General features: G+C 40.5%; 1 protein-coding gene across 3 annotated transcripts in view; it reads left to right on the top strand.

The window, feature by feature from the left end:
- Positions 1 to 27,738, top strand: part of GTF3C1 (general transcription factor IIIC subunit 1) — a 43,807-nt gene that overhangs the window by 704 nt on the left and 15,365 nt on the right. For 2 of the 3 annotated variants that reach the window (XM_086473361.1, XM_086473362.1), the window contains exons 2-23: positions 211 to 420; positions 595 to 771; positions 1,865 to 2,008; positions 2,588 to 2,684; positions 3,157 to 3,280; positions 7,221 to 7,379; positions 8,020 to 8,135; positions 9,683 to 10,007; positions 11,763 to 11,974; positions 12,714 to 12,853; positions 14,545 to 14,698; positions 15,619 to 15,722; positions 15,962 to 16,143; positions 16,506 to 16,781; positions 17,747 to 17,892; positions 18,300 to 18,397; positions 19,925 to 20,021; positions 20,752 to 20,929; positions 22,387 to 22,522; positions 24,442 to 24,577; positions 26,371 to 26,452; positions 27,012 to 27,197. In XM_086473361.1, coding sequence (XP_086329487.1) covers positions 211 to 420; positions 595 to 771; positions 1,865 to 2,008; positions 2,588 to 2,684; positions 3,157 to 3,280; positions 7,221 to 7,379; positions 8,020 to 8,135; positions 9,683 to 10,007; positions 11,763 to 11,974; positions 12,714 to 12,853; positions 14,545 to 14,698; positions 15,619 to 15,722; positions 15,962 to 16,143; positions 16,506 to 16,781; positions 17,747 to 17,892; positions 18,300 to 18,397; positions 19,925 to 20,021; positions 20,752 to 20,929; positions 22,387 to 22,522; positions 24,442 to 24,577; positions 26,371 to 26,452; positions 27,012 to 27,197 — 3,479 coding nt within the window. Of the gene's footprint in view, positions 1 to 210; positions 421 to 594; positions 772 to 1,864; positions 2,009 to 2,587; positions 2,685 to 3,156; positions 3,281 to 7,220; positions 7,380 to 8,019; positions 8,136 to 9,682; positions 10,008 to 11,762; positions 11,975 to 12,713; positions 12,854 to 14,544; positions 14,699 to 15,618; positions 15,723 to 15,958; positions 16,144 to 16,505; positions 16,782 to 17,746; positions 17,893 to 18,299; positions 18,398 to 19,924; positions 20,022 to 20,751; positions 20,930 to 22,386; positions 22,523 to 24,441; positions 24,578 to 26,370; positions 26,453 to 27,011; positions 27,198 to 27,738 lie in introns of all 3 variants that reach the window. The other variant, XM_086473363.1, reaches the window with a different exon arrangement.

Genomic DNA, 27,738 nt, shown 5'->3' on the forward strand with positions numbered 1-27,738 from the left:
TGCCTCACGCACATCTGCGTACGGGTAATGTTTGGCTGTACTCAAGGAGTGCAGCTCTGCTCTTTGTGGTTTTCCAGTTCTGAGGTTTCAAAAAAGTTTCATTTTCCCCAGAAATTCTGTAGAGGTGTCAGCATTGTTTGTGACAATCTTCTGTTTCAGTTCCACATTCTCCTTGGCTGGCTAAATGTTGGCTCTCTGCTTTTATTTCAGGTATGAAGAAATAGACCTTGAAACAGGAATACTGGAAACGAAAAGAGATTCAGTTTCTTCAGATGATATTTATCCTGTCCACATGATTTTGGATAATAAAGATGGCATACAAGGTTCCTGCCAGTATTTTAAAGAGAGAGTAGATATCACTGATCAAATAAGGAGGAAGGATTTGCAGCCTTGTTATACTTACACAGAAGCTGTTGAAAAGTGAGTGAAAGCCTTATATCTAGCATTAAAAGATTTTTTAACATAAGTTTTAGTGTTTGGTCCTCACACATTTTGTGCGGGTTGTATCAAGAATGGTGTTTGTGGGGGGAAAAGTGATTCATCTCTCTTTGGGGGAACTAATAATAATTTATTACTTTCCTTTCTGTTTCTTAGATGGGGAGAGAAGCTAGTCATCGTTGCTTCCCAAGACCAGCGTTACAGAGCTTTAATAGGCTGGGAGGGGGACCCTGACTTGAAACTCCCTGACTTCTCCTACTGTATATTGGAGCGTTTAGGTCGTGCTAGGTGGCAAGGGGAGCTTCAGAGAGACCTTCACAGTGGGGCTTTCAAGTAAGTTTGCATCTTGCTGTATGAATTAAATCAAAGCTAGTACATTTCCACTGGTTACTTATAAAGATCTGTCCACTTCAGAATTCCTGTGTATTGATTTAAACTCGTGTCTGTGTTGGTAGCGTCATGCTTACTACCAGGAGCACTTGGTTCTCGGAGCCTGCATGGCTAGAAGTGTACTGGTCTCTTCCTTGAGTTCATTGTACTTCCTGATATTTTCTCGTGGAATCAGATGTTGTCTGTTGGGTCAATACACAAGTTTCTAATTCGCAGAATTTCCTGCTTCCTCTAGATCACTTTTTTTTTTTTTTTTTCCAAATTTGGGATGGAACAATGACTTTCATTTCTTTTTGTAAACTGCTGAGAAAGCATCTTACCCTGCCCGAGTTCTGAAGAGATTCTTGGATGCCTGCCTTTTGTCCCCAGATTTGCCCTGTGTGACATCTTCCTCTCTGTGACCCGAATGGGAGCCTGAGTTACCAGCTCCCAAACTAGACCATGTGGTTTGTTGGTGGAGGAGCATTACACAGCCTCTTCAGGAACTTCTGGTTCTGCATCGCAGTGCTGGGGAATATTAGCATTGCCTTTAGGAGGTGAAGCGTGTGTGGCTTGCCAACCACACTCACATTGGGTTTTGCCACTTAGGAAGCTCTTTTAGGTAGCTGAGCTGGTGGGGACAGAGGAGAAATCTTTTGTGGATATGTTTCCATCAATTCAGTTGCCTGCGTCGGCTCACCAAGGAGTGAGATGAATACCAGAGCTATTACAAGGGGGGCAGGAGCTTAGCCAGGATTTAGAAAGAGGGTACAGGGATACAACATCGGTTCAGCTGTCTCATCAAGCCATGTTGTAACACTGTGGTTGTGCATAGAGACTGTAGGTTATAATCAGAGATATTTTTCTATTGGATTAACTATCAAAATCAGTTTCACAGGTTATCTTAATTTTAGCACTTCCTAATTTTGAGATTGTTACTTTGCAAATTAACGTAACAGATGTCACTAAGACACGTAAAGTGATTTGGGATACTGGGTAATTAAATTTATTTGCAGAAGTTCCTATGCCTATAGATACCTTGCCATCTTTTCTTTAGAGTGGATGCTGGAAAAATTCATTATCACCGAAGGGTATTGGACAGAAATGGTCTCATAACAATGCAGTCCCATGTTATAAGGCTGCCAAGTGGAGCACAGCAACACTCAATTCTTCTACTTCTGACTCGCTTTCATGTTGATAGGTACGTGCCTCTCGGATGGTTTAAAGATCTCCTGGGTAGACTGTGAGTTTTTACTATGATCAAAGTTTGCTTTGTTGTCACAGAACCATCAAAGTTTCCTGGTATTGACTCTTCTCAATTTCTTTATTAACTCCTCTTCCAAATGCTGGACAGTTTAAAACTTACTTGTCTTGGACCTGTAAACAATAGGGTGTTCTAGTGCCTGGCAAATGCCTACCTAAGCCTAATGCTTCTTATTGTAGCACTAATAATTCTGTTAATTTTGAGTGTTCTCACTTCAAACACGTTTCTGATAGATTCTTTTCTTTTGCTATCTTGTTTATGATTAGAACTTGTGCTTCTGTGGATTGCCAATGAAGTAACAGCCTGGGCTTACTCACTATTCCCTGTTGGGGTCTCTCCTTCGTGACAAATGCTCTCATGCTGTTCACAGAAGGAAAAGAAAACTACAATTCCTAAAACGATCTGAGAACACTGCAGCATGCTTTCTGTAGTGACTGACGTTTTGTAAAGGTACAGCTCGTGTTTATAAAGTTACATGCATGCTTACATGTAAAATAATTTTCTTTTCTTGGTTAGGAGGAGCAAATATGATATTCTGATGGAGAAGCTCTCAAGTATGCTAAGTGCTCGTTCAAACCAGATGGAAACATTAGGAAACTTGAGGGAAGAATTGGTGAGATGCCTTACTCTTTCAAATTCTCACTGATGTAGAATCTAGATGATTTGTATCAAAGACAATCATTCATACTGTCTGGTTTTTAAAGTTGCTCAAACTTTTGGGTTAGGATATCAAAAAAGGGATCTTAAAACCCCACCAGATCAAGTTACCATGGCTGTTCATCATAAGGAAGGAGTTCTGTTTGATCCACAGTTCCAGAAAAGTTTTGTCCATGGATATCATCGTGCAATTCTTGCTTGCACAATGCTGCTTGTTTGAACAGTAGAGTTGGAGGGATAGAACACACTCCAGAAGCATCTCACGCTCTGCCTGGTGTCTGCACTAGCAGGCTTTTAAGATCCTTCTTTAATATCTTGCCCTACAATACTGTGTTTTAAGAACAGGCAGTATGAATGTCTTTGATACTCGTCACCTACAGCTGAGACTTTGGGGCTACAATGACTTTTGCCATTTCTCTTTGCATTAGGGTCTTTGCGAGAGAACTTTCAAACGTCTGTATCAATACATGATGAATGCTGGCCTGGCCAAGGTGATATCCATCCCACTACAAGATATACACCCCAACGGAGGACCCTACAAGACAAAGAAAGGTAACTGGAACCATATTTTTGCTTTCTTTTTGTGTAATGACATGGATGCCATTCTATCTATAAGCTTCAAATCTTAAATTTAAAGAGGTGTAAGTGAGAATCTGTCTATGTAATTATGGGGAGAAATGAGTTAATAAAGCTAGAACACTGCAGCCCACTTTAATTAAGCATTTGTTCCAGGTTTTTAAGAAATGGATGCAGGCAAGTTTGTTGTATATCGATGTAAGCTTTTTCAGTGGCTTGTGACTCCTAACAAAACTGCTTCAGCCCATACAGAGAGTAGGGACAGTGAACAGTCTGCTGACCTTTTGGGTTGAAGTTGAATGACAAGTCATTAAATGTGACCAAGATATATAAGAAGTTATCCAAAACAAAAAAGACCATTATGGCTTTTGCTGAAATGATGACTTTTGCTGAAAGTCACGAGAATGCAAGGTTTCTCTGGGAAGTTTCATATCAAATTATGAAAGTAAGGTTCTACAGCATTACCTTGGAGTTCTTGAAGTAAGCAAGATAGCCAACAACTACTATTCAGAAAAGCCATAGTCTACTGAGGGATAGTTTAATGCATAACCAGCCTTGAATTCAAATTTAATAGGTTTGCAAGAACTGGTGACAACTTCCAAACGTGTAGTGGAAAGACAAAGAAGAGCAGAACTGCATGAAGAAAGGCAAGAAAAGAGAGCAGCTGCTCTCAGAAAAAGGAGCAGATAAAAATCTGCGTGGGGAAAAAACTGTAAGAACTATTAAGTGAAAGTATGAGGAAGGATGGTGTCACCAATGGAATGAATGTGATTGCTTGAGGAAATCGAAACCAAATCTTTAATCACAGAACATCCCAAGAGGCAGATTTGCAAGGGTTAAAAAGAAAATAGTTCTAAAAGATGAACAGTATGTTTTTCAGAGATGTAGTGAACTGCTTGTGGAAAAATAAAAAATCAAATCTGATAAGAACTAAACATTGCAAATTACGTAGCCTTTGTGATTGGGAGTGATGGTAAAGAAGTGAGAGTCAATAAAAACACGAGAACTCTGAGATGATGAAAGTGAATGCCAGTTACATGGAGTTGGATTAAGGCTCTTGATAGACAACAAATTCCTTCAAAGCTTTTAAGTCTGGGGGAAGGAAATATCTCTGCAGGGAAGTTGTGTTATGAACAAAGAGAAGCAACGGCCAAAAAGTAGGTACAGCAAGTAGCACGGCTCAGAGAGAAATCTCCCACATTGTGCTGAATAAATAAGGGAGCTATTGAACAAGTCCATCTGTCATGAAATATGCAGGTCCACCTCCTTCCTGTAAGAGTATCAGGGCAATTTTTACATGGGGGAATTCATTTAAGTTCGCAGTTTCAAGAAGGCAGTGGAGATCCTCAAAATATATTCTAGAATAGACCAGAATACAATAAAATATATGGGGAAAATGCTCATCAATTTTTTACAAAATACGCATTTTACATAGTTAATGTATTTCTAGTTTGAGCAAGTGTCTCAACATACAGTGGCTTGTATGACAGGGAGACCTGTAGTCACGCCATTTAGCACTGTCGTTGACAAAAACCTAGATTCTCTCTTTCGCTGTCTTTGAGTGGTATCGTGCCGGGTTACGTTTGTTTGTACTTCCTCATTCTGACTTCAGTTTCAGAGATGTTCTAATGAGCTGAAGACGCTTGCAAATAAAACACAAAAGACTAGACAGTATTCCTAAAAGACAGTTTATAATCAATAGTAAAACCATCTAACTTCCAACTAAAGTATTTACTTCAAAGACAAGAAAATACAAGTCCATTTATAAACTTGGTGGCAATCACAAGGCAGTGGATGTTTTGTGTTTTGTCAGAGATTGGCACAATGGCAGCTGCATTTGCTGCTGTAGTTTGTCATGAAAAATGCCACCTGATCAATCTTTCCCTTGAATGATAATACCATCTTACAGATGTAAAAGCTGAAGATCCACAAAAATGCCTTAAAAACCACTAGGTATTAAACTAGGATGAATTAATAATAGCTGATTTTCATGAGATCAAGATAGTTTAATCTCTGGAGTTATACGGGAAAGCAGATAGAAATATGTGGGACACACTGAGGTTGAAGCCAGAGCATCTGCTGTGGGAAGCACATTATTGGGCAGCAGGAGCTAAAGTAAAAGGAATTGGCTTGGGTTGTTTTTTGGCTTGGGTTGTTGTAGGTTGTTTTGGGGGGGGGGGGGGCGGGGGGTGATGTTGTGTTTTGGTTTTTTTTTCAAATACTGCTTCAAGTGAAAATTAATGGGCTGCAGAAATAAAGAGGATGTGATAACAATGCCTGCAGCCCTGCCAGAATATCAGCACATAATTACTGTCCTAAGCAGTGTCTTAGATACTGGCAGGGAAGGGATTCAGACTGAGGAAAAATAATGGAATCATCTAGCCTGGAGCTCAGTCACAGGGTTAAGTTAGTGTGGATTAACTTCATGTCAGCGAGGCTTCGGTAACGGATCATATATAGAAATAAGATAAAATTAATCAGCTGAAACCCTAATGATTTCAACCAAAGCTTTTACCTGGCAATTTTCACAGCAGGGCTGTACTAGAGGAGTAGCGATGGCTGTAGATGTTCCCACCCACTGCTGCAGGATGAATTGGCTACTTCTGCAGTAGCTGCTGTATCACTGCAGCTTGATAAGTTGGCGATGTACAGTAACCTAGTTCTGGTTTGCCACTGGTCTCTTAAATTGTTCAGCAGGACTAGATGACACTGATGATAATAGGTCATCCTTATATCAGGGAGCAGGAGTGCTACAGCTCTCCTGAAGTCATCTGTCCCACTCTGCCATTCTGGGATCTCATGGAAAAGTAGGTGGAGAGTTACTACAGCTCAGCCAGTGCACAGTAACATGTTAAGATGGGGAATTCAATCATGTATGAGATTCTGGTGGCTGGTGGGCACCAGCGTGTTCTGTCCTTGTAGAAAACAACCTTACACTTGGTGTCTTTGTTTTCATTGCATGCAGTTATAGTGCACCATACGTGTTAACAAACCTAGCCATTCCCTAGGTGCAGGCAGTAGGTGAGGACTTCGGACAAGAGGTCTCGAAGCTCAGCTGCTCATATGTGGTTGCCCGTATAGCTTCCATAGTAGAACTGGTATTGCATGTTGTGGAATCGGCGGACAAAGGCTGAGCAGAGCCTCTTCTCAAAGCGATGTTGGACCTGTGCCACATAACTGTACATTTTAGTTGTGCTGTAGGAGCTTACTGGATGGGGTAGGACTCTTCCATTTGATCCTTCTCTTCAGGATGCTAGTTGCTTGGTGTGTGCTTCCTCCAACATGCATGTGTACAAATATAGAAGGTGGTGCTGGGACGTGTGATAAACTGACAGTTCTTCTAGGTCCTGGGATTTTTAAATATTGGGAACTTGTGGCAGCACTTTGATAGGGCCCACCAGCTGGTATCCACTTTGATCACTTGCTGAGGAAAGGCAATCCTGTGTTAAGGAACAGTTTTGCAACCAGGTAAATTATCGTACGAGTTCTGTATCTTTGTGTCTGTAGAAGAAAAAGCAGTGGTTTTATACTCAGTCAGTCAGGTAAGTGTCCTGAAGATGTAATACTGTGGAACAGCACCTAATCCTTTCATTGATTTATTTGTGCTGCTGAAATTTCTCGTGTTACTGCAGGGTTTTCCATTCTGCTTATAAAGCACTGCATTGGGCAGTCCTAACGTTGACACAGATGTGAAGGTTTGGAGCACCTCAAAAATTCAGCTCGTCAGTATTTTGACAGATTCATATATAGGGAAAAGCTGTTGCAAACCTTTCCTAGAAATAAACAGTTGTCTCTAGTCATTTGTCCCCCATTGCACTAGTACCTCTTCATGCTGCTGAAAGAAATAAAATGATTTAAACATGTGCACACACCCTCCATTTTTGTTAAGAGTTGTTACTAACATTTGTGTTTACAGGGACTGATGTCATGGTCCGTTGCCTTAAATTACTAAAGGAATTTCGGAAGAAAATGGAAGATTATCATGATGACGATGAAGAGGAGATCATAACAAAAGCTGTTCAGCCTGTGGATATTGTTTGCGAGAGAGACATGCTCACCCAGGCTTATGAGCTAAGTAGGTGATGTAGTAAGACATGCTAAAGATTCTTCCCATTGCCTTCATACTCCTTGTATGTATAAAAGAAAAGTGTATATTGTGGAGTGTGGATTTTTAAGTTCTGATTGCTTTTCATGTATCGGAAAGTGCCAATTTTTCATGGAAAAGAGGAGCTTTATGTTCAGATTAGACTGGAGCTATAGTTGCTGCCACTGTTAGCCCTCCCTGGAAGCTTATCAACTATTCAGTACCACCCCAATAAAACAGCATGGTAGAAACAGGAGGTTGTGGTGGGATGAGAAAAGGTGATGAAGGAAACAGTGTTCCTTCTTCTATCTCTTTTCCTTTCATAATGGAGAAATTAATATCTAACTCTGGAAAGTTATCGGGGAAATATTCACCCCTGCTTTTAATCTGAAGCTATCGCCTTCAAACCTCATTCTGCTGGGCCACTGCTTCATGTAAAATTGTGGTTTATGACAGTGCTTGACTGTATATGTCTGAAAATGTCTTTAGTTGTCCATGGGGAATGTTAAATTTTATATTCTGACCTGTACAGTTATTCAGAGCAAGTATGAATGTATGTACAAATATATGTATATATAATTTGGTCAGATTACTTCCCTGAGGTATTTTCTGATTTTCCTTTCTGAAACAGTTGAAAGTAGGGGAACCAAAGGTATTTCTCAGGCAGAAATTCGCTTGGCTATGAACGTGGGGAAGCTAGAAGCAAGGATGCTTTGTCGTCTTCTGGAGAGGTACAAAGTTGTCAAGGTAAGGTTAAAATAAAGTCATTTAGATACTTACTGAAACTGAGATACAATTGTGGTTACTAATATGTTATAACATTGTTAACCTCAAACAACAGAAACAGCAGTGATTTGAGAATTGACAGTGGAAGATTCCTGGTAAGATTGAAAAGAGTGTGACTTCAATTGAGGAAAAGATATAGAAGACACGTGTTCAAAAACTATTAAGATTTCACCTACTGTAACTGAGGACTAGGCCTAGTCGTTAGGATGTAACACCTCTGCTCTTCCAACATGCTTTGTCTTTGGTGTTTCCTGCTCAGCTGCCTTGACATTTGATAGTTTTCTGACCCAGATGTACGAGTCTGTTACGTTGGTTTGTGACTGGGTGCTTAGGTAATAAAGATTGTGGGGAAAAATGCCCGTGGCCTCACATTTTCTGTCTGTGTGGGGCACCTGTTCTGGTGACCCACACCAGCTGCTGGGATTCTGCCGGGTGCTGCTTCACAGCCTTCCAGAGGAACAGTGTTTCCAGCACCAGCAGGGCTGCCCTCCAGAAAGTCATGGGGCAGAGAAACCAGCTTCACCCAGCCTCAACAACTTACCTGAGTCATTCACTGTAAGCTGTGGTAATCCAAGTGACCTGGGTGCTGGTACTTTGTGGGGATGAACATAAATATCTCTCAACTCAAAATAGCCACTTTGCTTAATTTTTGACTATGAGACAACTTATGTTTTGCAAGACCCTCTGCTGAAGGATCTTGTCAGAGACCCTCTGTATGTTTAAAATCATTAATCAATGTGCCTTTTGAAAATACCAGTAAATTCTGGAAGAAAACAGTTGCTTTTGTAGAGTTTATGGTGATTAAACTCCTTATTTCCAGGTGTTTCAATATTTTTTTATTTTCAATATGATGGATGAATTCAGCTGTCATTTCTTGCCTGTACCCACCTGCCCCTTTTCACAAAAGGCAGGAAAATTGCCATCTTCCCTCAATAGAGAGTTTTTTGACTAAGATCTTGTCACTTGGTAAAAAGTTCTGTAGAATTAAAACCAAATGAACTATATAAATTGTTGGAATACCTAAACATACTTTTTCCTAAGTCAACTGTGAAAATCAAATCTTCCCTTATTGATAGGCTAAGTGTTTGAGTTTCTAGATATTTGAAAGCACCTCTTGTAGTAGACAGGGCAACAGCAGATCCACCTAAGTTTGATTCACTCTGGTAACATTCCCATTGCAGTTATTTCACAGAAATTTTTTTCCTGGAAAAAAAAAAATTCTTTCCAGTCTGAATACATATAGTTTGTTCTTCCTTAGACTTTTCTACATCCCACGTACTGTAGGCGTTTCATTCTAGTATGCAGGTAATGCAGATTGATTTATTTTTCAAGCATGGTATTTCTTTTGATTTCTATATGTTAGGGTTAGTCAGCATTTTTGTTACTTAGAAAAAAAAGGAGAATAACATCGTATCTTTTGATATGAGGGGAGAGCTGTTGATGCTGGAAAATAGCCTGCCAGAATGGAGAAGTAAGGTGCTAAAACAACATTCCAACTGTTTCCTTAGGGTTTTATGGAGGATGAAGGTCGGCAAAGGACAACAAAGTATATTTCATACATTTTTGCAGAGGAGAGTGATTTAAACCGTCAGTTTGAGAGAGAGAAGGCTAGAAGTGAGCAGTTAGCTACAGTTACTTTGGCTCTAGTGCCGGAAGATTCCCCACCGGTGGAAGATGTGTCTCCTGGAGAAGATGATACTTTGGTCTCAGAGTCTGACAATGAAGAAGAAGGGAAAGATGGCAAGAAGAGGGGAAAAGGTCAGAAGGCCAATTCTGGTTCTCTGTTGAAGTTGAGTTTCCAAGATGATACCCATCAGTCAACACCACCTAAAGGTAGATCATGATGTTGAAGTTTGGAAAGAACCTTGCATTTTTCTTATGGATCCTTTTATTAAAGAAAAAAATAATATGCTATTAGCTTCCATTAAAGTTTTTGAGCATATATTTATTTTTACACTTATTTGATTATTTCAATGCTTTTTTGATGTTCTCTTTCCATCAAAAGTGTTTTGGAATACTGTAGGTGTGGTAATCCCTGGAGATTCTTAGATCTGAAGTGTGCTCTGGTGTTTGTGTGTGCCAAAGAATGTTTCTGACCACCACCAATCACTGGGAAAGTCTGCTTCTCCTTACCCCAGTGTCATTTCTCCTCCCCAGGCAGATGGTATGGGCTCACACACTGTGCTCCTTCGATAGTCAGTTATTTTTCTGGTAGCTTGAAGGGCTGAAATGATTCTGCAGAGGGTCAGACAAATTGCAAAGCTTCAAGAGTGGAGGCAGGACTGTGTGACTAAAAGTGAGTCCAGTGGGGAGGCCGTGGTAGCTGGCAGTCAGGTTGGCTTTAGCTGCTGAGAGAAACAGCATCCTTGGGTAAATTTTGTATCTGCCCTGGATATTCTATGATGAACTGACAAGGTATCTGTCATGGACTCTGTTTTTCAAAATACTTTACAGCTCAGGCTGTGCCCATCAGAGAGCACCATCTTGGTAGAGCGATAGTTTTTCAAGTCCTTGAAGACTTCAGAAGGGATTTGAACACACTTTGTATTTCTTGTAATATTTTATTTCTTCTTCACTAAGCAAAAAGGTGGGCTGTGCCTCTCATTAAAATGCATCATTTCATTCCATTGGATATGTAAATATCATCTTAGGTGTGGGAAATAGCCCAGGAGCTGACAGATCCGCTGGTTAACTTTTTTTTTTATTTAATTGTAACATGTACAAATTCTTCCCCTTTTAGCAGTGGGTTTTTTTCAGTTGGAAATGTTTGGTATTGAGCCATTGTGCAAAATGTACTTGTTCATGCACTGATGCAAACCTTCAAGTGAGACGAGTATGCATAGAGTAATACTGACTTCTTGTCTGAGACCAGGGAAGATGGTAACTACTTTCAAGCAGCGATGTGCTTGGGATGACCTGACCCACAGCCTTACTCACCTAAGCATACTGTAACAACACTGTCTTATCTCCTGAAGCTAATTGCTTCATCATTTTCCTTAGTTATTTGGAATGTCTTAATGTGAAAGCTACCAGCCTTTTGGGGACATATTTTAAAGAGGGTATTTTTAAATCTTACTTATTTTAACTATTTGAATGTTCTTACAACTTCTCTGATAAGCCCCAAGGGAAAGGAGGCGAACCTATCTCTTTTTTTTATGTAGATTATCTTTGGAGCAATACTAAATCCCTGTTCTCATTCTGCTTTGAGTCGAAAAAGTCAGGTTTCTGGCAGAACTTGAGAATCTTTGTGACAGAAACTCTCCTTCCTTTAGACAGCAGTTTCCAGATAAGCTAATCTGGCCCTTCATGGTCTTCTAAGTCATGCAGAGGCCTCTGTATGGACAGAATTACCTCATGGCAGGGAGTTCACTTTTTTTCTTTAACGTCACTTTTGGAGGCTGAATGCAGTCATTCATGATCAAACCACTGCTTCCAGCAGGGTAGAAGAATATATGAAAAATGTAGCAGAATGCTTTTAAGTACAGTTACCTGGGTGGATGGGGGGAATGCCTTTTAGAGAGAGAGGAGCTGAACATTTACAGGAAACTCAGAGCAGAACAATTACAAGGCTGTTTGCTCTTAAACCAGGCTCAAAGCCAACAGCCATGAAGTCTCAGGGGAAGAAGCTTCCTTCCCCTCAAATTGTTGAAGAGCCCAGTGAGCTCCCAGACAACGTTTCAGGGGAGAGTACTACTGTGGAGACTCTAAAGCAGGAGTCCAGTCTTTCCACCTGCGCTCATTCGACTGATGAAGATGGGGATGTGGCTGTGGTGGAGGAGGTCAGACTTGAAGACCCTAAGGTAAGATCACATCTTAATATTTTCTTGTTGGTACATCTGTCTGAGCTAAGTTTTGTGTACTTTTACAGCAAGACTTCAAGCTATAGGGTTTTTATTAATTTATGGGATTGTTTTGGGTTTTTAAATTTAGTTTCAAAGTACATTCATCTTTTGGCTGCATTGTAGTTATAAGTGAAATTATTCCAAGAGACAGGAAGGCAGATGTCCAAAATACAATTCTGGATTAGTTTCCTGGTGCTCTCCAAATTCCCTGTGTTGACTTAATGCGTGTCATCACTTAATGTTTGTCTGTGCACACAAGTGCTGCATATCATCTGGTCTGTCTGCTCTAAACCAGGAGGAACAAATGGGTTTCGACATGAAAGCTGTGTAGGCTCACTGCTGCAGGACTGAGCCTGGGACAAGAAGCCTTTCTGAGACAGGATGTGTTGGCTTGGACTCAGCGCGATGTTAAGTCAGTTACCAGCTTTCTAGGCCAAAACTCTCAAGGCTCAGAATGTGGGATTGGCAGAGAAAGTGCATAAATCTCTGCATCTAACTGCATGGAAATGTTAGTTTCTGCCTTGGTTCCCTGCCTGTGAAGGGGAGATAAAAGATAATCCCCATCTGACTAGTTCATTACAAATAAATACATCAAAACTCTGAATTCCTTAGATGCTACTGGGTAAGGAACCAATGTTAGGCTGAAGACATTGAATATGTAATGTCAAATTTTTATTTTGTCTGTACTGGGCACTAGAAGATGTGTGGCCAGAAGAAGGAAAAGCGTTCTAAAGCTACAGCAGTGGAGAGATCTCATGAAACGTACAGGCTGCTTAAGCGCCGAAATCTCATTGTGGAAGCTGTTCGAAACCTCCGGCTAATTGAAAGCTTGTTCACGTGAGTCCCTCTGAAAACAGAGTACTGGGGGCCTGATGCATTTTGGTAGTAAAGCACAACTTCAGCAGCAATCTGTGTGCTTATTCCATCGTTGGCTTTTCGTGGCACTATATGTTACAGTGTTAGAGAGGATGCCACACGGTAGGTGTGCAGATTTGCAGTTATACTGAATCTGAAATACTAATCACCTGTTTGGAAGTATTAATAGTTCTTTGCAGATAATTACACCAGTGAATTTTTATACAGTATATGTCCCATAAATAGAGAGCAGAGAACATTTTTCTCTGTTCACAGTGTGCTAGTGCTTGGGGCCCAATAGTAAGATAGAGCACTTCTGCTTGGGGACTTTTTCATCTGCACAAGTTTTATTTCCACGTGGTTTCAAAAATTGTTCATGTGTGATTCTGTCATGGACTGTAGAGACTTGTATCATCGTGTCAGTCATCATCTGGCACTAGGATTCTAACAGGCTCCTGAAAGTTTGCTTTTCTTTGCAGTTTTTTGTGGTACGGTTATATGCCATCTCCTGACTTGCCTTGTCTGGACTAAAGATACTTCCCTGAATGTTATAACGTCTTTCAGCCTTTTAAGATTCACCTCCAAAGAGAAATGGAAATTCTCATGCTCTCCTGGAGTCCCAGCTTCCAAATTGGCAGGACCCTGTTGTTGCAAATAGGATTGCGTCATCCATCTTCTGTGTCGATACTTAAGACCCTGGCATGTCAATACACACAGGGCTGCCTGATGTAGGAATTTAGTAAGAAGTCATGGCCCTATTCTCCTCTGGCCTGAGAATTTTGAAACCTTCTGCCATGTAGGTCAATGGCAGTGTTGTATAATTAGAGCCTCGTCTTCTGGCACCAGCCTCATCACCGGTTCATCTAGTTGCACCTGAGTGCAGGCTCAGATGTTTCCAGTCTTTGCTATCCCCTTCATTACTGCCAGCAGGTAGCTCACAGGTTCCCTCAGCACCGATGAAGTTCTGCCCCTCGCCAGTCGCTGCCAAGGAGATTTGCTGGTGTGGTCACTCCAGTTAGGTTAGTTTCCAGGACGTGGTAGTCTTTTGAAAAAGTTGAAGTCCATGTGTACAGTCACTTACTGCCTCATTCCCTGAGGACTTTTCCATATCTCTTTCAGAACTGACTCTCCAGGATTGAAAGAGTCATGAAAACAGGCATTAGGAGAGTAGGGTGGGAGCGCGCTCCTGCAGACCACTGCAAGGGAAGAAGTGAGCTGGCTTCAAGTGATGGAATGTGTTTGTGAACACACGTGTAGTTTCTGAGCTCCGAACACCACAGAGTAAACTCTTTCTGCCTCAAGCTGAACTGAGCTTACAAGTGGAAATATGACCTGCATGTGTTTAATCACCACTTTAAAAAGCTGTAGGTTTTCCTGACCTTAGGGAGGCTGGATTCATAATTGCACTGTAGCCACATACAGAGAAATCTGGCGTTGAGAAGTTGCTGTCATCAGAACAGCAGTCCTCGTGAAAAAAGGATAAGCTTTATTACAAAGAAAATACAGCTGAACTTTAAAGCTCAGTTACCAGTTATCTACAGCAAAAGGGAAAAGTGAGCAGGAATTGTTGGAAGCAGGGAAATATCCATTCACCCCACATTTTCTAACAAACTGCTTAAGCACAGCAATGCTCCCAACTGCCTAAAATGCAAAGCATTTTTTGCATCTTTTAGGCTTCAGAAAATGGTCATGGATCAAGAGAAGCAAGAAGGTGTCTCCACTAAATGCTGCAAAAAGTCCATCGTACGACTAGTACAGAAGCTTGCACAAGAAGGACTCCTCAGACTCTATCGTACTACAGTCATTCAAGATGGCATTAGTAAAAAGGTGACTGCACAAACCGTGGCAGCAGAAGCAGCTCAAGCAGCTCTTCTCGTAACTTTCTGATTTATCAAAATGTTTTGGGTCTGAAATATATGGATGACTTCACTTTCTGCAGCAGAACCCACAGCTGAGCTTCACAGAAGCTACATGTCCCAAACTAAGCTACTGTAAAAAACCAGATTAATGCTTTCAATTATTGTGCTGCAGGTAATTGTGAGACCAAAGAATAGTCTAGAGATCAAAGTCTCTGAATCTTCTTTCTGAGAGGTTCTGCTGCTTATCAGTTAGGCAATTCATGGTTCTCTACCTGCACTGTCAGGCTGCAATATGATTCTATTTAATCCCCTTTTGAAAGCCAGGAGTAAATGAGAAATCATAAGTTAGCTTCTGAGTTGGAATTTGTGGAATACGATCTTTTTTTTTTTTTTAAAAAACAAAAATCCCCTGTTATTGAGGTTTATGGAAGTAAAATGTCTGCAGTTGTAAAGCTGAGACTTGTTACTGTAGCTCTAGTGCGAAATGTTCATAAGCAGGGAGAGAATCTATTGAAAATCACTGCTGCACAATTACTGTGGAGCACATATAATGGGAATTGTGTGTGTACTTTTTGCCACAATACATATTGGTTTGGCCTCATGAGGTACAGCTTTTCGTTCATCCCTTTCAGTCTAATATTTACAAGTTTAAGTGTTAGTCCCTCATTAACTGTTTATTGGTACAGAGACCATACGGTCTGGCCTCTTGCTTCATACAAACTAGCAACAGGAGTTTTGATCCAAAAGTGAATTATTAAACCTTCATAGGATTCATCCATTGTGGCTACTGTTAATTAACTGTGTGTTAATTTCTGATAATTTATGCAGCTGATTAAGAGCCGTTATATCCATAAATACCTTTTGTTTGTTTGCTGCTGCACTGAACAGGTAGAGTTTGTTGTGCATCCTTCAGTGAGCCCTCATGATCCCCTTGTAAAAAGTGCCATTGAGCAGGTGCGCTTCCGAATCTCCAATTCAAGCACGGCAAACAGGCAAGTTGCAATGATGGTTTGGATGGGTTGTGGGGAACCTGGCTTATCTAGAGCATGCAGAAATATGTGGAGGAAATAAACATAAAGTAAGCAAAAGAAAAGAAAAATCTCTTCTTTAGCAACAGAGAAATGGAAGCACAAAGATGAAGCAAGATGCTGAATATCTCCTGAAGTCAGGAAAGAAGAGGAATTGAACTCTTGCTTCATTTTTACCAAAGTGCTATGCGATTTTAATGCAGGATTAAAGTTCCCCAGACACCAACATCTCAGGACCATGCTGAGGAAGAAAACCTGGGCCAAGAGGCAGTTCCTGATTCAGGAGAAACGCCAGAAAGCTCATGTAAAGCTGATAATAGTAGGGCAAGAAAAACTGATGAAAAAATGGGCATAACACAGCTAAAAAACTATCACCCTGTTACAGGTACAGCTAGCTTTGTTTTTTCTGTCATCTTTCACTTTCCTGTTTATTATGAATAATCACTTTCTGATGTTGGGCTCTCCTAAAATACAATCATATTTTTTCTTTCATAGAAGAAAAATTTGGTTTACATTAAAGCAAACTCACTATCCAATGTTTTCTTAGCTGCTTATTTTTTTTACAGTTGCAAACCGGAGTATTTGCATTCACTACTACTTCTTTGCTACGTGTAACTTAATATTTGTCACTTCTATTTGCTTTCAACTGACCATCTTTCCTTCCAGTTTTCTTCACATCAGTTTGGCAGAGTTACCTATTTCTAATCCTCTTTTTATTTCTCTTTGGTACTTAATCTTCCCTCCCAGTTCCAGGACTCGGGCGCTCTCTTGGCTTTCTTCCCAAAATGCCCCGTTTAAGAATGGTCCACATGTTCCTCTGGTACTTAGTTTATGGGCACCCTTTAAATGGAACACAGGAAAAAGGAGGTGGTGATGGTGAGAGGAAAGGCAGCAAAGAAGGGCTGGATGTGAAGGCCGCTGTACTTGAAGCGCAACCAGATGGGTCCGTAGAAATTCTGACAACGGTGGGGAATCCTGAAGTCTCTGTGCAGGAGACTGAAGTAGAGCTGTCTAATCAAACAGGTAGGAAATGGCACATCCTGACTTTCCTACAGCCTTTGACATGGTTCAGTGTAGTATTGACAGAACTATTGGACAATATGATTTCAATGAAAACACTTTAAGGTGGGAACACAAATGCTTGGCAAAAATACTCTGATATTATTAATGGCTTGATCTCAAATTGAAAGAGCTATACCAGGGCAGCGTTCTGGATAGTGAAATACAGTAGGCTTAAATTGTGGATAATAAAAGGCTGGAAAGTATGCTAGTAATTTGGAGAGCAGGATTTGAATTCAGAATAATCTTGAGTAAATTTGGGGAAATGGTTTAGATTTAATTTTAGTAGGAATAGGCCTACACTGAAGCCATAGTTACATAATTACTGCTTAGACTAACTTAGAAAATGTTGCCACCTTCTACTTTTACAAACAGAAGTTGTAGTAAGGGCCGCAGGAAGCCTGTCTTCCGAAGTGAAAATGGATGTTAGAGGTAGTTGATAAATGTTCTCCATGCTATTGGGTATAGAAAAAGAAATAATTGGATTGGGTATTCAGAATTTTTATTTTTTGTTAATACGCTGTAAGGATAGTTAAGTCTTGGACAAGATTATCTTGGTGAAAAATAGAGTCTATGAGGGTAGTGTAAGTGCCATCTTCATACTTGAGAACATGGGACTTCATTATTTTGCTTGCTTTCAGGCATCCTCTGAAATGTCTGTGTAAGGTAAGAAAGAAGGGCAGACCTATCGTTAGTAGGCTTAAATGGGCTTTTCAAGAGGCCTCACCAACACTGAAAAAAACCTGTTAAAGTCCACTTCAAAAAAGATTGAAAATCAGTGGCTTACATAATTTTCAGGTCATTTTAGATTTTCAGATTTCCAGACTATGAACTGCCAAACGTGTTCTGCTTGAACACTCACAGTAGAACTATTAGTGCAACAGCTGGGTTTGTCCTGTCTGAACCTAAGCCAGTCTTCTTGTTCCTAGTGTATGTGGATGATGGGTCATGGATGCGCTATGTCCCTCCTCTCCCTGTTCACAGAGAGTTTGGATTTGGATGGGCTCTTGTTAGTGACATTCTTCTCTGCTTGCCTCTCTCACTCTTTGTTCAGATCGTACAAGTCAGCTACAAGGTACGGTGCTTTTTTGGTCTTACATTTGTTCTACTTTAAAGTCTGGTAATACCAACTATACCAATAAGCAGTAACAAATACCCTCTTAGTCTAGTTTAACAAAACTAGCCATTGCAGATCATAAGACACTTCAGCTTGTAATACTTTCTTTTACAGAAAAGTTGCTTTTGCAGCCACACTGAAAAAAATGTATAGCCCTGTAATACTGCAAATCCTTAAGCTTGCTGCAAAGAGCTTTTTATAATGTCACTGAATCTTCTGCCTCGTTGATTAACAGGAATAATTTTAAGCATTTTACAAAAGCATTTGCTTAGAAAATATTTCAGTAGACAGTTCTGGTAGCAAAGCTTGATCTTTTAAAGGATAGTTATATTTCACATTTTGATTAACTTCTAAAATAATTTTAGGTGGATGGTCTGGAAGATTTTTTAAACGATCCATTAAAAAAGCACATTCTGATCAGATTTCTTCCAAGGTCAGTCCGACAGCAGCTTCTCTACAAAAGGTAAGCAGATGAGTCAAAGTAAATGGCTCTAAGGAGGAAACAACAGTGGTTTTCTCAGGTATTTCCTGTTTGTGTCAGAGAACTTTGTTACTTAAGACAAGGATCATCAGTCTTCTAAGGATAGTGTGCCAAATTGTGTTCTTCTGTCCCAAATAGAAGGTAATAAGAAACTAATAAACAATATTCATGCATGCTGTCAGGCAGTGTTTGAGAGCTGGGATGTTCTGTCCTTCATAACTCATCAGCAGGATGTTATTCTGTATAAAACACAGTCCTGACTGCTGCTAAATGCAGAATTTATAACAGACTGTAAATGTTGCTGCCCTTCATAAATCTTTCCGAAGATGCCACACATCGCAGTTCCTGCCTCTCATACATACCATTCAGTTTCCTCTCATGCTTCCAGTGGCATGTCTGCTATTGTTTGCCATTCCTCATCCAGGAGATTTAAAATTTGAGATTGGACTCAGTGTAGAAAAGGAAAGCAACACACAAGGAAAGCGATCTGGATACATGAAGTCTACAGCCCCACGTTCGTTCCCCCAGAAGGCCATTGCTGACGGCAGGGTTTGGATGGTTGGTTGGAGGCTTACGCGAGGTTTTGCAAACTTGCAGACATGCCGTTGGCGAGTGGATAGTGGTAGGCAACGCCAGCTGTCAGGCCTCGTGGTCAGCTCAGGTTTGCAATTCCTAACCTATTACTTGCTAGGTCTTTATGCAAAACAGTATGACATACAACGAAGTTGTCTCTTGGCCCCCCCATTCACTAAAGCTTCTAACTCAGCCAGATTTGCTTCAGTGTTTCTAGGTTTGTCAAAGGAGCTTTCTGAGCCCCAGAGAAGACTCCTGCTGAAATACAATTCCCATTTAACTGTGTGGATCTTAGTGAGTTAAACGTGGGAAAAGCTGAATTTTTTTACAAACTCTCTCTCAGAAACTAGATCTTGCGAAAGTTTCCTGAAACTTCCAGAATCTTGCCATATAAGTAGATACACAGTATGGGAAATGTTGCACTTTTTATTCTGCCAAAGCTATAAGCAACTGAAAGCAGTTTCTTGGAGCAGTAATTCTAAACAACCTTAACAGCAAGGATCATTGCCCAGTTCTTACATGTACACACGTGAAGGTTTATCAGCCCATATTTAGCAGTCATGTTTTCTTACTCATGTCTTCTTTTCATAACACAAATTTGTCTGCAGATCTGCTGGTGTTCTGACCTTGTTTGATTCATTTTTACATACGGTATCTCTGGATAATTTTGTTCTTTGCTAAAAAATTTTAGTTAGTATTTGGCTAAAATACTCTGTTTACGATTGGAGGAAAGGAAATTCAGAGCTTTGGGAGATTATATATTTTCCATAGGCTGAAAATTCAAATAAAATACCACTTCAGAAATTTTAAAACTCAGTATTTAAAAAAGCAGGGTTTCCTGAACCTTCAGGCTGCTGCATGGAAATGGCATGTTTTCTGGTACCATTGTTACTGTTTTCATGAGTGCTAATTGTAATATTCCTACTGTTGCTGCAGGAGGTATATCTTTTCAGTGGTAGAAAACCTTCAAAGGTTATGTTATATGGGACTGATACAGTTTGGCCCAACAGAGAAGTTTCAAGACAAAGACCAGGTAATTTAAAAAAAATTTAGCCATTATTCTTCACGTTATTTGTCCAGTGAAACAAATGCAATATTTGGGGTTTGTAGTAGTTAAGTAAAATACTGATGTTTCAGATCCAAGTGACATATTGCAAGTTGTGCAGATAATTTTTGCCTCTTTATCTGGAAAGCCTCTACTGAAATGTATAATGCTCAACGTTGCACACAGTGATGAACTGGGAGATTCGAGACAGGCAGCACTTGAGCATGGCACGTTCTGTTCCATCAAGGTGTTAGGCATTGTGTGTCTGACACAGAATAAAGTCACTGATCAGAGTAAAATAATGACATTCGTACGCATCTTTTTGTAAATAGAGAGCACATGCAAAGGAGAAGGCAGTCCCAGCATGTACTTTATGATGATAAGAAAGATAATTAGGCCCCAAACTCATCTATTCAAATCCTGAATGACAGCTTGTAGGAAACAGTCACTCTCTGTGGAAACTTGGAATACCCTGTGCTCAACGGGGAAAAGAAACTGTTCCAAATCTAGAAACAAAATTTCTGGATTACTGGCAGGGGACGTTTGGGAATGCGGTGCCACAGGGTGGGATGGGTGTGTCTGCAGCCAGAGTACTGGCTCAAAACAGCAAAGTCTGGTAAGATGCTGAACGGTCCTAAGCTAGATGATGTTGTGTCCTGTAGATTAGGGAATTTCCATTGGTTTTACCTACCAGCCTGAAACCTACTGTATTTGACAGGTCTTTGTGTATATGAAGAGAAATGCTGTGATTGTTGATACCACTGTCTGTGACCCCCACTATAACCTGGCTCAAAGTAGCCGCCCATTTGAGAGGCGCTTATATGTTCTGAATACCATGCAGGATGTGGAAAACTTCTGGTTTGATTTGCAGTGTGTCTGCCTTAATACACCATTGGGTATGGTATAATTGTACATTCTTACCACCTTTACTGTTTATTCTGTTCATAGCACAATTCCTCCTTCTTTCCTAAAACTTGAGGTAGGCTCTGGTTTGTCACTTCCAATGTTTTGTTCTTTTGGCTGGTCTGCTTCTGCATCAAAAAAGCTAGAAGTTCTCGTCGTATAATTCTATGAAGTTGAGATCCAAGAAACAGAACAATACACTTGAAATTTTCAGAGCAGTGTTAAGGGAAAAACACAGCTGTCCTGTTAGAGGTATGTAACTTGGTAATAGCCCTGTTAGATTTTAATCCAGTTGTGAAAAAGCCTTTTTGGATATAGTTACTGGTATATTTTCACCATAGCTCTCTACCAATTTAAACAGAGATCCCATTTCCTTAGAAAGATGTTGCTAAACCTTCTAATAGATAACCCGAGTTAGATGAGAAATGGAAATTAAAGGGGTTTATGTGCCCCAGGTTTTTGCAGTTTATTTTTATGTTTCGTCCTTTTACATTTTTAAATAGGATATACAGCTACAAGTATACGTTATTAAAAAAAAAAAATGAAAAAATTGGAGGTAAGATATTTCTCCTGAAATCCTAGACAACGCTTCCGTATTTCTGTAATTTAGTCGTCCAGGTAAAAGGATCTGTTTGTAATTTTGTCTTACTTTGGCACTGAAGCAGTTACGATCAAAAGCCTCCTTCCATTTGTCAAATGGCAGTGTGTGTTTGTGATTGTTGCAGCTTTTGCAGCTAGTCAGACCATTACTTTTAGCCCCCCAAATATGGAAATGATGTTGTTTCACCAGCTTGCATGTTTGTGGAAGCTTTGTTGTGTTCCAGTGAAGTATTTTCCATGTTGAGCGTTGAGGGGAAAAATTGCTCTGTGCTGGATTTAAATTTGTATTGAGCCTTTAGATCAGATACCTGCCTGGGATCCAGTCCTGTCCTGTTGTCTTTGTAGCATGGGCAGCCAAAGAGCAGTAGCAAGCCAGAAACTGGGTTTTCTTCCTACCTTTGAGTTCTGTTACTATAAAGGCATCATGTGACTTTTCTGCTATATCCTAAATGTATCTCCAGCATGAAGGTGTCAGACACGCAAAATGTTCACGCTGTTTCAGCAGTCGCAGCCTGCCTCATCGTTTCTTGAGGATTATTGACATGCTTGGGTATCTGAAAGGCTGTGATCCATGCCTAGAATGTTGGTCAACTGCTGAATTTTTTTCCTTACAAAGGGTACCAGCCTCCCATTACTTCTGCCTTGAATACAATTTTGGACAAGTTAGTGCCTTGTACTGGAAATTAACTGGAACACCATTAGCCTCTGTAAGAAGGTAGCATGTTTTATTGGAGACGTAGTAAAAGCATTAGTACTGTTTGAGAGCAGTAGTTTGCCATAGCAGGGTGGATTGAAAATAGGTTGATGTCTTGCTTCTCATGCTGATAATCAAAACCATTTGTATGTCTAGGAGTTGTCCGCTGTCCTCGTTCAAAGAGAAGTAATCTTCAAGGGGAGGAGACTGCACTAGATGTAGAAATGGAGCAAGAGTCAGCAGCGGATAAACACAATCTGGAACGAAAGTGTGCGATGTTGGAATATACCACGTACGTCATCTTCATCGTTGTTTCATTGGTTGCATAGAGTGGGCAAAAGAACTTCCGTTTTTGAGGATGTTACTCAGTAGCAAATGCAGTTAACCACAGAGTGGTTTGGGTCAGAAGGGACCTTAAAGCTCATCCAGTTCTAACCGCCCTGCCATGGGCAGGGACACCTCCCACCAGACCAGGTTGCCCCCAGCCCCATCCAGCCTGGCTTTGAGCACTGCCAGGGAGGGGGCAGCCACAGCTTCTCTGGGCAACCTGTGCCAGTGTCTCACCACCCTCACAGGGAAGAACTTCTTCCTGATAGCTAATCTAAATCTACCCTCAAGTTAAGACTCTAGCTTTCAGTTGGGTGTTGTGGGGTGGGGTTTTTTTTGTATTTCAGAGGTGATCTGGTTAAAATGACACATAGTTATGTATCATGTTTACAAGTAACTTGTCTACCAAGCAGGTTTTCATGCTAGAGGAATGGGAAAAACAGATTCAGATTTCCTTCCAGAGTAGAACAGACATATGTTGCAAGAGTCTTGGGGGAAAACGAAGTAGAGAGGAAAGGAATGCTTCCTAAGTACAGTTAATGCAAGTGAAAAAGTTAAGGATTCTTTGTTCCTGTACTTCATATCACAGTATCTCAAGTTATCCTGTAGCTTCAATAGTTCTCCAGTGTAACAGTGTAGTGCTTTAATCATGGAATCATTAGCTTGGAAAAGACCTCTAAGATCATCAAGTCCAGCTGTTGACCAAACACCCCCATGCCCACTAAACCATGTCCCAAAGTGTCACATCAACACGTTTTTTGAACACCTGCGGGGACCGTGACTCTACCACTTCCCTGGGCAGCCTGTTCCAATGCTTGACCACTCTTTCAGTAAAGGAATTTTTCCTAATACCCAATCTAAACCTCCCCTGGTGCAACTTGAGGCCACTTCCTCTCGTCCTGTTGCTTGTTACTTGGGAGAAAAGACCGACCCCCACCTCACTCCAGCCTCATTTCAGGCAGTTGTAGAGAGTGATCAGGTCTCCCCTCAGCCTCCTCTTCTCCAGGCTGAATGCCCTCAGTTCCCTCAGCCACTCTATTGACTGAAATAATTTTTTCATGGTAGCTTTCAAAAAATGTTCCATAAGGCGAAACAGGATTTCAGAAATACTCTTTGGTGTTATTACTGGATTGTCAGAGCTGTCATATCTGCTGCAGTGCAAAGCTCATTCGTAGTTAATTTTCATTTTTATTTTTCTGAGGAAGTCTCCATGATTTCTTGCAAAGTGTTGTATTTATAAAGAAGAAAAACCTTTCTTTTTTTTACATTCTGCACTAATAATAAAGTAGCTCATTCGTGAAGGGTACCACTTCATCCATTACATTCCATTCATTGTTAGTTTCATCCTCTTTCCGGGAAGAGAATTGTAGTGTATTGGGGTTTTTTTTGGCTTGTATGTGTATTTTAACGAGTGTGTTTGTTAGAAAACTGGAGAGACAAGTGCTTAACAGTCAGTGTGAACAATGCAGGGTTACGATTGCCTTTAGTTCCTGTGGAAGACTTTTCCCCACACTTGTCCTGAGACAGTTTTTCATCTGAGCAGGTATTTTCTCTCGTTCTGTGGCAGAAGTAGTGCTGAGAACAGTTTAACATGGCCATCAGAACTTAGTTAACAATAATGAAGTTGCTCAGGGTATAATCTTTAAACTGAAAGCTCAGTCATTAAATATCAGGGATTAAAACTTAATGGAATAGCATTGTTGTCATGCTGCTTTGGGAATGGGGTTAAGGGAAGGAGCATCTCTCTCCTCTTCTTTGCCAGCTCTGTCTAAATTGGGAGGGAAAGGGAAGAGTTCTGCATGTCGCACACACATCACTGAAGAGCAGCTGAGACGACGCTCCCTACAAAATAATTACGGTCTGGTTTGTTACTCTTTCTCTTAGAGGCAGCCGAGAGGTGGTAGATGATGGAACTATCCCTGGAGATGGGTTAGGAGCTGCAGGTCTGGATTCCAGCTTTTATGGGCATCTAAAACGCAATTGGATCTGGACAAGCTACATCATCAATAAGACTAGGAATGTGGGTATTTTAAAACTCATATACTGTAATGAGTTTTCCAAATCTTAATATTCTTAAGGTTGAGATACCGATAGCAAAATGTTATTGCTTGCATGTTTTCTCAGTCGTGTGTCTCAGTAAGGCTTTGCATCACTGGAAAGAAATAAATACGAGATGTGGTAAATCTTGGTGCTGAAGTGAATGAAATGGACTTAAACTTTGTCTGAACTGAATTTGATAATGCATTCAACCAAAGGAGAAATTCTTTATTAAGTAAGCTGTTTAGATTACTTAGCGGTGCCTCTTGCCTTTCTGAAATGTAAAGCTGTGAGATGAAAACTGAAACATCCAGAACAAGGAAGTCACACAGGAAAAGAAAAGTACTAGGACGCCCAACAGAGGCAAATAAGAATGGCCATCCCAGTTCTGGCTGATGTCCTGTCTCTGTTGCCAATAAAAGATTTGCAGGGAAGGCTGTAAGCAGGGTAGGTGTATAGTGATAGTTCCTCACAATATTCTCCTAGCTGTTTGCAGCTTTGGCTCAAGGACATTCTAAATTTGAGGGCGATGTTTTGAAGGTGCTATTAGCTTTTTCTTCTAGCATTAATTTATCTAATTGTGTTTTGGACACATGTAAATCTTTAGTATCCACAACCTCATGTAGCAACGTGTTTCAAAGTCCTGTTCTGTGTCACCACTTCCTTTTGATGGTTTAAGCTCTCTAACAGTTGCAGTAGTAAGGGAAGCTGTAAAAAAAAACATTCTCCACTACCCTTTCGTTTCACTTGATTTTTGTAAGCATCTCTTGTGTTGCCCATTATCTCTTTTTAAAGACTGGCATCTACTAGATTACTTGTTCTGCCTTTAATCATTCTCGTTCCCTTTCTTTTAACCTGTTCTAGTTCTACTATATCCTTTTTCAGGTGAAATAGAATCACATAGTGCATTCAGGCTGCGGCCAGCCATGCATTTTTATAGCTACATAGTGTTGCTCTCCTTTCCTAAGAATTCCTTACCTTTGCTTTGCTTTTTGACCATTACCAAGCATTGAAGAAGTTCTTCCACAGAACTGTCTGTAATTACCCTACCCTAAGTAGTGGTCAAATTAGAGCCTGTCAGTGTGTATGTAAAATTGGAGTTGCTTGGTTTTGACCTCAGGCAGAATTTCATCTGATGTTCTGTCACCTAGCTGTTCTGTGTGAAAGGGACCTCCTGCAATTCTTCAGCCTTGGCTTTCCTCTCTAGACTGTGACCAGCTTCCATCACCGATGAATTCCACACAAGAGAAATGGGTTTTGCTGAGAATGGCAAGACTCCTTACGCATTGTCATCAGTTCAGGCTCAGGTTTAAGATGGAAAGAATGTGGCATAGGAGCTATTTACTTAATGTTTGTGTTTGCATTTTGGTTTTGTGCTTTTTAGAAGCTCTTCTGGAACGTAAAATGCTTTGAAAAAGTACTGTTTTACAGAAAATCCTGCTCAGCCTCTGCGGCAGTGGAAGAATCAAGCATTTCTTTTCCAGTGATGACTTCTTTAAACTTGAGATTTGCTGACGTTCTAACCTTCATAATCTAGAGGACATGACAGTGTGATTAAAGAGAATCTCTAGAGCCGTTCAAATATGTAGTAGTAGTAAGACAAATGAATTCTTCATTGTAGCCAGGGATCTTTTCCTTTATACTGAAATTTTATTTCTGACACTACTCAAAAGATACCATGTGTAGTATCTTTTTACTTACCATAGTAAAAGATACCATGTTAAAACCAGTGCGCTCCTTTTGCATATCACCTTTTTGAAAGCTGTGTTGTCTTAGGAAAGTACAGTTTCTGAAAACGGACTGACAGTGAGACTCCAAACCTTCTTAACAAAACACCCCCTTCCACTCAGTACTGGAGGTAAGGTGGTGGTGCTGGTGGTGGGGTCTGTAACTGTATTATAGCTGTTACTGTCTTCGTCAAACTCAGTATGTGGCATGTGGGTTATTCCTGTCTCCTTAATGTAATCTAGGATGTTTCTGGGGCAGTAAAATAGATATGTAAATAATTTCCTATAGAACAATAATTTTTGTCCTTTGTAATTTCTGATGTGCAGTTTGCAGCAAGTCTGGAGGGACCCACGTTTTGTACGATGAGGCACTCTTAAAATTGCATAGCCTAACATTTAAGCTAAGGAGGAGGAAATGCTTCAAGTTGAATATGAAACCCCAGCGTGATTCCCTTGTGTTTGTGCACTGCACACTAGACTTAGTAATTACTTGATGATTCCTCATTTATGTGGGATTTTATTCTGCCGGCTGCTGAGAAAGTGGCATGAAATGACACGACTAACAAAGGGCAAGTCGGAGAGGGCATCTGTCTTTTTAATATACTGACTTTAGCATTTGCTCTTTATACCTTAACACTGTAGAACATAATTGCTATAATGCTCCACTACTATAAATATGTGTCATTTTAGGTAACAAAATTAATATTTTGGGAGAAGCAAAGGTAGGATCTGAATCACTTGTCCAGAAGGAGGAATGTATTAAAATAAGTAAAGAACCAACCCAGGATCGAACCAAACGAGTGAGAGGTGGAAAAAGCCAAAAGAGGAAGAGGCTTAGGAAAGACAATGGAAAGAAGACCAAGAAGAAAAAGAAAGGTAAGTAACTAATGCATCAGGAAAAAGCAGCATTGTTTTTAATGCACAGGCCTGCTGTAAGCTGCTTTAGAAGAGCTGTTGTGGCTGTCACATAGTGTGGGAAATCGAAAGTTACTGGCCGTCTCTTTGGGTTGCCTCTTTCAGTGAAGAGGTTCAGATGCCCTGGCACTGTGTACTAGCTCTGGAGAAAAACAGCAGGTGCTGTAGCTGTTACTTGTATGCTACTGTACTGTGCAAACTAAAGAAATTCTAGTTGTGTCTGCGCCAGATCACCTCCTTGGAGTTCACCACCAGCTGTTGACAGCTGGCTCAAAGAGTCTTCATGGTGTGACGCGCTGGGTAGTCAGTTTGCAAACTCAGGTGCTTGTTTTCTCATTCCTGGGAGAGGTATTAATGCATTTTACTTTCTGAACTGCTACTTCCTTCTCTGCTTTTGTCTTTCATTCTTACGAACTCCAATTGGTGCTGATACTGCCTGTGATAGGAGTTTGAATTAATCAGAATATGTAGTGCTGAGATAACAACTGTCTTTTTTCTTCCC

Source organism: Leptosomus discolor, chromosome 14 (genome assembly GCF_034619465.1).
Source record: "Leptosomus discolor isolate bLepDis1 chromosome 14, bLepDis1.hap2, whole genome shotgun sequence".
NCBI lineage: Eukaryota > Metazoa > Chordata > Aves > Leptosomiformes > Leptosomidae > Leptosomus > Leptosomus discolor.